Source organism: Mixophyes fleayi, unplaced genomic scaffold, assembly GCF_038048845.1.
Source record: "Mixophyes fleayi isolate aMixFle1 unplaced genomic scaffold, aMixFle1.hap1 Scaffold_2097, whole genome shotgun sequence".
NCBI lineage: Eukaryota > Metazoa > Chordata > Amphibia > Anura > Limnodynastidae > Mixophyes > Mixophyes fleayi.
The window spans coordinates 28,787-38,118 of NW_027446300.1; the positions used below are offsets into that span (position 1 = coordinate 28,787).

A 9,332-nucleotide genomic window follows, 5' to 3' on the forward strand; every position below is an offset into this window, starting at 1 on the left:
GATGTAAGAGCAGCCATCTGTGCAGTGGAATTCAGACCAGTTGGAGGAGGTATTGTGGTCCCGGTACCAAATTGGGTACCAGGGCCACTCCACTACGCAGTCCAGATAGCTATGAGGTGTTCAGAATAGACTGGAAATTAGTGGAAATGATTCTTATTGAATGTTATTGAGGTTAATAATAGCGTAGGAGTGAGAAAAAAAAAAAAAAAAGCCGGGATTTTAGCACTTTTTATGCTTTTTTAAAAATAGATCAGAACCAAAACCTTTCGTCGGGTGTTTTGGTGAAACAAATCAGAACCCAAAACCTCAAGCTAATCAGAACCCAAAACACTAAAAGTGGCCGGTGCACACCCCAAATATATATACACATATAGTGTAGTATCCTCAACTTATGGAGCAACATGGTGGCACAGTTGATTCACAGTCCTGGGGTCATGGGTCTAATTCCAACCAACTCCCTCCCGATCCATATGAAGTTTATGGGTTTCCTCCATGTGCTCCAATTTCCTCTCACAGTCCAAAATTGGTTTCTGACAGATGGAAAGGGTCAGTATTGGGCACCAAGTGGAAGGAAACATGTTGGAGGGTCTGCTCTCATATCTGATGACTGGTTCAAGTCAAGGAGGAGATCTGTACTTCCACGACTGCTGCAAAGCAACTGCGACTTGTCTTGACCTGGATCACCTCACTGAGAGTAACAACATGGCGACTGTGTGCTTCACGGTGTAGTAATATGGCAGCCGCGCATGCTCCTGAAAGCGACTGTCTGCGGAGTCACATGACCCGAACCCCATCGCGCCTGCGTGTATCGTGTGACGTCACGTCCTGTGCAATCTGCCTCACAACGGGCTGAGATCTGCGCCATGTTCCCGGGCTGGCCTCCCCGTCATGGGGGTCCCCCCGCACCCCCGGTGCCTCCCCCCGATACTGCCTACCAGAGTCTCCGGGACCAGCACCTGGCACAGCTCCAGCAACTGCAGCGTATGCACCAGCGGCAGCTGGAGAGCGTCCTGCCAGTGGGGGCCCCTCCGGGCCCCCCTAGACCCCGCCATCCGCAGGCCTACCCGTTCCCCCCGCCGCCAGCCTATGGCCATACCCTGCCTCCCCCCGGGTACCCGCCACCAGCCCCCCCACCCGAACCACCGCCCCCGGAGCCCGAGCAGCCGCCCCCTCCCCCGGTCCCGGAGCAGGAGCAGCAGCCGCCCCCGCCGCCTCCTCCTCCACCCGCTGCAGAGCCCATGGCTGACCCCCCAGAGAGCAGCAATGTGTCCCTAGAGGTGAGTACCCCCGCAGCGGGATTATGTTATGTCTGTGTCTATGTGTATATATATATATAGTGTGTGGGGGGCACCTGCGTTACAGCATTAATGGAGGGGAGGGGGCGCCTTCGTTGCGGCGTGAATGGAGGGGGGAGACGCACGTGCCTTCGTTGCGGCGTGAATGGAGGGGGAGACGCACGCGCCTGCGTTGCGGCGTGAATGGAGGGGGGAGATGCACGCGCCTTCGTTGCGGCGTGAATGGAGGGGGGAGACGCACGTGCCTTCGTTGCGGCGTGAATGGAGGGGAGGGGGTGCCTTCGTTGCGGCGTGAATGGAGGGGGAGACGTGTGCGCCTTCGTTGCGGCGTGAATGGAGGGGGGAGACGCACGCGCCTGCGTTGCGGCGTGAATGGAGGGGGGAGACGCACGCGCCTTCGTTGCGGCGTGAATGGAGGGGGGAGACGTGTGCGCCTGCGTTGCGGCGTGAATGGAGGGGGGAGATGCACGCGCCTTCGTTGCGGCGTGAATGGAGGGGGGAGACGCACGTGCCTGCGTTGCGGCGTGAATGGAGGGGGGAGATGTACGCGCCTTCGTTGCGGCGTGAATGGAGGGGGGAGACGCACGTGCCTTCGTTGCGGCGTGAATGGAGGGGGGAGACGTGTGCGCCTTCGTTGCGGCGTGAATGGAGGGGGGAGATGTACGCGCCTTCGTTGCGGCGTGAATGGAGGGGGGAGACGCACGTGCCTGCGTTGCGGCGTGAATGGAGGGGGGAGATGCACGCGCCTTCGTTGCGGCGTGAATGGAGGGGGGAGGCGTGTGCGCCTTCGTTGCGGCGTGAATGGAGGGGGGAGACGTGTGCGCCTGCGTTGCGGCGTGAATGGAGGGGGGAGACGTGTGCGCCTGCGTTGCGGCGTAAATGGAGGGGGGAGACGTGTGCGCCTGCGTTGCGGCGTGAATGGAGGGGGGAGACGTGTGCGCCTGCGTTGCGGCGTGAATGGAGGGGGGAGACGTGTGCGCCTGCGTTGCGGCGTGAATGGAGGGGGGAGACGTGTGCGCCTGCGTTGCGGCGTGAATGGAGGGGGGAGACGTGTGCGCCTGCGTTGCGGCGTGAATGGAGGGGGGAGACGCACCCGCCTGCGTTGCGGCATGAATGGAGGGGGGAGACGCATGCGCCTGCGTTGCGGCATGAATGGAGGGGAGGGGGTGCCTTCGTTGCGGCGTGAATGGAGGGGGGGGAGACGCGCGCGCCTGCGTTGCGGCGTGAATGGAGGGGGGGGGAGACGCGCGCGCCTGCGTTGCGGCGTGAATGGAGGGGGGAGACGCGCGCGCCTGCGTTGCGGCGTGAATGGAGGGGGAGACGCGCGCGCCTGCGTTGCGGCGTGAATGGAGGGGGGAGACGCACCCGCCTGCGTTGCGGCATGAATGGAGGGGGGAGACGCATGCGCCTGCGTTGCGGCATGAATGGAGGGGAGGGGGTGCCTTCGTTGCGGCGTGAATGGAGGGGGGGGGGAGACGCGCGCGCCTGCGTTGCGGCGTGAATGGAGGGGGGAGACGCGCGCGCCTGCGTTGCGGCGTGAATGGAGGGGGGAGACGCGCGCGCCTGCGTTGCGGCGTGAATGGAGGGGGAGACGCACGCGCCTGCGTTGCGGCGTGAATGGAGGGGGGAGACGCGCGCGCCTGCGTTGCGGTGTGAATGGAGGGGGAGACGCGCGCGCCTTCTTTGCGGCGTGAATGGAGGGGGGGAGACGCACGTGCCTGCGTTGCGGCGTGAATGGAGGGGGGAGAAGCGCGCGCCTGAGTTGCGGCGTGAATGGAGGGGGGAGACGCGCGCGCCTGCGTTGCGGCGTGAATGGAGGGGGGAGACGCGCGCGCCTACGTTGCGGCGTGAATGGAGGGGGAGACGCACGCGCCTTCTTTGCGGCATGAATGGAGGGGGGACCTGTTATAGTATCTGGAGAGGTGTGTGTGTTATTGGTGACGAGGAGGGGGACCTGTGTCATTGTCATATAGATGGTGCCTTTGTAAGATGATTGATCTGTACAGGTAGTGATGAGTCCTTTGTTCTTTCAGGAACAGCAGCAGTACTATTATAAGCAGCACCTTCTAAGTCTGCAACGAAAAAAGGACCGTGCAAGGGAGGAGGCTGCCGCTGCCGCCTGTAATGCGCAGGCTACTCCTCAGACACATGACAGCAGTCAGCACATGTCCGCGGGCTACGTTCCACCACCATCTTCTCATGAGCTGCCACCACCACCTCCTCTTCCTATGGATGAGACGCAGCCACCTCCACCTGCAGAGAATGCTACGGTAAATTCAGCAGTATCATGCCTGGTGTACAAATCTTGTTCCGTGTGCCTCAGTATGATCCTTAGTTCTGGAGATTCTATTTTTATAAATCCATCATAAGTGGAGTGAATGTACTGCAGATGAGTTCATAGCCATTTAAAGTAGCTGTATATGTAGTGGTCTTATGGTGTGTGCTAATCTGACCTTCCTGGAACTACAGGCACCCTACATCAGCAGCTACAAAAGGGGGGGGGGGGATGAGTGGATAAGAGACCTAACTATATCTAGTGTCTTACCATGGGCAGACCCAATTCTCCCATATAGGTTGCAGGTGTGTGAAGTGGGAGCAGGTGGCTTAATGCCCCTTTGTACATCTCTTTAGTTACATGTATTCTCTTAAACTTCCTTCTTACTGAGATTAAGGGTAATGTGAGTCTCACAAAGTGTATCTGCTGCCATCACTGTCTTATAGGCTCACAACATAGCTGGAAGTTGCTAAATGTCAATATCCTTGTCTGACATAAGCCGGGAAAGGACGGCAAGCAGCTATGGACAAACTTAACCTCTTTTATCAGGCATAATCACTATTAATGGGGGCAATCCTTAAATTGCAGCCAGTTCAATTAATCGATTAAAAATATAAAAATATGATTTCAGAGATTTGATCAGTAAATGAGTGTTCTAAACACAATAACAAAATCAAATATACATGGAATATATTGAAAACACATGCAACTAAACAATTCTAAAACATAATAGACTCGCCTTGATTCGGGCAAAAACATATATCAATATATTTGTAAATCCTCAATTATTTATTCAATTAATATGTGTAATTGTGCAATTTGTTATATTTGTTTTAAGCTAATTGTTTATGATCAATTTATTGCCAACAGTTTTGTGCTAGAAAGCTTTAATATGATTATAAAGTGTATTGTTCAGTGATAACCTACATTCCAATGTAGCTGTTATATAGTAATGTACTACCACCCACATCACTAGGCAGTGTGCTGATGGGTGTGTGTAATATATATATTATAAGGAAATTCTATTTACTGATTTAATTTCTTTGAAATACTCCATCGCAGCCTTAGATGAATGAGTTAACTCTAATCAGCTGAGTAGAGACAGGAAGGTATTCAAGTCCTCTGGGGGGTGTGTGAGAAACTTCCCAAGCTGTCCCTGAAAAGCATAAATAACACAGGTAAGGCTGGAGTATTTCAAGGAAATATAATTAACAGTAAATGTAATTTACCAATTTCCTTGCTAACTCCAGCCTTAGATGAATGGCACCTACTCAAGCAATATACACTGATCAGCACAACATTAATACAACTGACAAGTGAAGGGAATAACATTGATTATCTGGTTACAATGGCACCTGACAAGAGGTTGGATATATTAAGCAGCAAGTAAACAGTCCGTTCTTGAAGTTGATGTGTTGGAAGCAGGAAAAATGGGAAAACGTGAGGATCTGAATGACTTTGACAAGGGCAAAATTGTGATGGGTAGAGGACTGGGTCAGAGCATCTCCAAAATGGCCGGTCTTGTGGGGTGTTTCCGATATGTAGTGGTTAGTACCAAAAGTGGTCCAAGCGGTGAACCGGCGACAGGGTCATGGGCGCCCAAGGCTCATTGTTGTGCGTGGAGTATGAAGGCGCCCATCTGGTCCAATCCCACAGAAGAGCTACTGTACCACAAATTGCTGAAAAAGTTAATGCTGGCTGTGATAGAAAGGTGTCAGAACACACAGAGCATCGCAGCTTGCTGCGTAGCCACAGACTGGTCAGAGTGCCCATGCTGACCCCTGTCCACCGCTGAAAGTGCCTACAGTGGGCTTCTGAGAGCCAGAACCATGGAGCAATGGAAGAAAGTGGCCTGGTCCGATGAATCACATTTTTTTTACATAATTTAGACGACCGGATGCGTGTGCATTATTTACCCGGGGAAGCAAAGGCACCAGGATGCAGTGGAAAACCTTGGGTTCTGACATTCATGTTGATGTTCCTTTGACACGTACCACCTACCTAAACATTGTTGCAGACCAAGTACACCCCTTCATGGCAGAGGCCTCTTTCAGCAGGATAATGCGTCCTGCCAGAATGCAAACATTTTTCAGGAATGGTTTGAGGAACATGACAAAGAGCTCAAGGTGTTGACTTGGCCTCCAAATTCCCCAGATGTCAATCCGATCGAGCATCTGTGGGATGTGCTGGAAAAACAAGTCCGAGCCATGGAGGCCCCACCTGGCAACTTACAGGACATAAAGGATCTGCTCCTAATGTCTTGGTGACTGATACCACAGAACACTCTGAGGTCTTGTGGAGTCCATGCTTGGATGGGCCAGTGCTGTTTTGGCGTCACGAGGGGGACCTACACATGTATTCGGCAGGTGGTTTTAATGTTGTAGCTGATCACTGTATAAGTGAAAGGGTGGACTCAAAACCAAACTACATAGGTAATGCAAAGAAAAATTAACCTTTATTAAACAAATGCCTGCAGGACTTTCCATCCAAATTGAGTATCAGTATAAGATGAGAAACCCAGGACATATGGTCTTGTGAAGCTATGGAGATTTGACCACCCCAGGGCTTTTGTAACTATTTGAACTTGTGCAGGAATATCAGCTTGTCCATGTTTTCTGAACGCCTCTCCTTGGTGCACTGTGTGTACATCCCTGGTTTACACTCCTGAAGCGACAATTTCGTCGAGTTAGGATCCATATCGGTCCTGAATCGTTGTCATTACACCATTGGCTTTTGCCCTTCTGGTCCACGGGAGGTTTCTGTCCTTCCTGAGCTCGTCTTAGTCTACTGAGGCCCGAGCCTTACGTGGCCACAAGGCTTCCACCGCCCTTGTCAGTGGTGCCTTTGGGATTTCTGGCATGTTACGTCTCTTCCTCTTTTAATCTTATACAATGACCTTCATTATCCATCTTGCTAGTGTGTGACTGTATGGAGCGTGCCCTTGGCAGGATCCTAGAAGGGCAAATGGCTGATCAGTTTCCTGAATTAATTTGTTCTAGAGAGATATAATGAAATGGCTCTGACCTGATCCAGGGTTGTAACGTTTCCTCATTGTTCTTGTCTATCTCTGTCCCAACCAACTTCTGATTAATATGGAAAGTAGAAACTACTTTATCTAAGAATGCATGGTTGGTTTGCAATACTATAGATATTTAGAATAAGTTCCTTAGACCATAATGCAAGTAATTCCCTGATACGACAGATGTAATTGCTACTAGAAATGAAACTTTGCATGAGTCACTTGAGAGGAACATCATGTACGGGCTCAAAGAAATCAGAACGGTTCAAGGCCGAATTCGCTTTACTGCCTGAGAAATAAGGTCATCCGAAGCCAAACTAGTGTCGAAAATGACACTAATCAGACACCTGGACCTTAAGGGTAGTACTGTGGGATGCGAATACTGCCATACCGCTCTCATTTCCAGAATGTAAAACAGAGGAACACCCAAGCCTGTGGAGCTAGAATCTCTTGTGAGCAGTACCCGTACTGCTTCTAAGAGATCCACTCTCTGATTCCGCAGCCTAGGATGCTAGTTTGTGATCACACTGAGAGAGCATGTCCAGCTGAAGACCCCCCCTCATATATCACCTGGCCCCAGGAAGGATGCTGATTGTGCAATAGAACATTTCCAGAAGACTGAGGCAGCTGTTGTTGGGACTAGGTGTGGTATGGAGGATGTTCAGGTGGCGGCACTGAGACTACACACAGTAAGCCCTTCACAATCCTCGTATAAAGGCTTATCACATGTTACACAGACACAATGATGAGACTTGTTTCTTGTCTTGCCTTCAACAGGCTCTGAAATTACTGAGGAGTGTGTATGTGTGTGTGTGTATATGTGTGTGTGTGTGTGTGTGTGTGTATGTGTATGTGTGTGTGTATATGTGTGTGTATATGTGTGTATATTTGTGCGTGTGTATGTACGTGTGTGTATGTATGCGTGCGTATGTATGTGTGCGTGTGTATGTGTGTGTATATATGTGCGTGCGTGTGTGTGTGTATGTATATGCGTGTGTGTATATATGCGTATGTGTATATATGCGTGTGTGTATGTATACATGTGTGTGTGTGTATATATGTGTGTGTGTATGTATGTATGTATGTATGCGCGCGTGTGTATGTATATGTGTGTTTGTGTATATGTATATATATATATATATGTATATATATATATATATATATATATATATATATATATATTCGCGATGTTTTGGGTTCGGATTTGTTTCGCAAAACACCTGCCGAAAGGTTTTGGTTCGGATTTAAGGTTTTGGATTCGGATTTTATTGGAAAAAAATTAAAAAGTGTAAAAATCAAGTTTTTGGCCTTATTTTCACTCCTGCGCTATTATTAACCTCAATAACATTCAATAACAATCATTTCCACTAATTTAAAGGCTAACACCTCACAATATTTTTTTTTTTAGTACAAAACATTGCAACAAGGTATCTTTCTGGACTGCGTAGACGAGTGTTCCCCACAATATAATTAAAAACCCATCAACTGGTCTGAATTACACCCAAAAATAGTATCTGGACTGCGTAGAGTAGTGGCCACTGGGCACCACAATAAAAAATATATAGAAAACCTTCAACAGATCTGAATTACACCCAAAAATAGTATCTGGACTGCGTAGAGTAGTGGGCACTGGGCACCACAATAAAAAATATATAGAAAACCTTCAACAGGTCTGAATTACACCCAAAAATAGTATCTGGACTGCGTAAAGTAGTGGGCACTGGGCACCACAATAAAAAATATATAGAAAACCTTCAACAGGTCTGAATTACACCTAAAAATAGTATCTGGACTGCGTAGAGGACTGGCCACTGGCCACCACAATATAATATATAGAAAACCTTCAACAGGTCTGCATTACACTGCACATACGGCTGCTCCTCCATCCTCTCTATCATATACATGTTGAAGTTTCAGCGTGTCAAAACCTCTTGTTTTTGATAATGACAGTGCATTTTGAATATTTTTTGATTTGCCCCACAACACTGAATGTACTTTATCTATGATACGCATCTATCTTTCTTGACTGCGTAGTGTGGTGGCACCGGTACACAATTTGATACCGAGGCCACAATATAATTAAAAAACCCTCCACGGGTCAGAATTCCACCAAAAAAGGGTATGGACTGCGTAGTGTGGTGTGCCCGTAACACAATTTTTTACAGCGCCAACAATATAATTTAAAAATTGGGCATCAACTGTCACCGTTGTTTAATATCTGATACACCTAAATATGGACTGCACAGTGGAGTGGCCCCGGTAGTAAATTTGATGCCGGGCCACAATACCTCCTCCAACTTCCAAGTGTAGTGTTTATAAAGACAGACAGCGTCGAAGTGTTATTTGTTGACTTTCTTAACCCTAAAATTGTCCCTGTTGCAAATATTCGTGCAATGGACAGTTACTTTTTCATTGAAAGACTCAAGCTTTCAAGTGTAGTGTTTATAAAATATAAACAACAATACAGTAGTTCTAGAGCACGTCAATCCCTGTTGTTTTAAATTATGACAGGGCATTTTACTTTTGGTTTAATTTCTTGAATTTGTTTAAATTTGGTTTTACTTTTTGAACATGGCAAACGACTGTTGATTGGTCATATAATGCAAACAAAAAAGTTCCAAGAAGGAATTGTCCATGGGCCCTCCCACCCACTCTTATGTTGTTGAAATAGGACATGCACACTTTAACAAACCAATCATTTCAGCGACAGGCCCTACCAAACAACTTTAGCTGAAATGATTGA

The 9,332-nt window shown here is 48.9% G+C and overlaps 1 protein-coding gene across 1 annotated transcript in view; it reads left to right on the forward strand.

The window, feature by feature from the left end:
* Window positions 1-807: 807 nt before the first annotated feature.
* YLPM1 (YLP motif containing 1) overlaps window positions 808-9,332 on the forward strand; it is a 31,326-nt gene continuing 22,801 nt past the window's right edge. Inside the window, exons 1-2 of the mRNA XM_075194190.1 lie at window positions 808-1,277; window positions 3,329-3,565. Of these exons, the coding sequence (XP_075050291.1) occupies window positions 864-1,277; window positions 3,329-3,565 (651 nt within the window). The 5' untranslated portion in view covers window positions 808-863. The remainder of the gene's footprint in view (window positions 1,278-3,328; window positions 3,566-9,332) is intronic.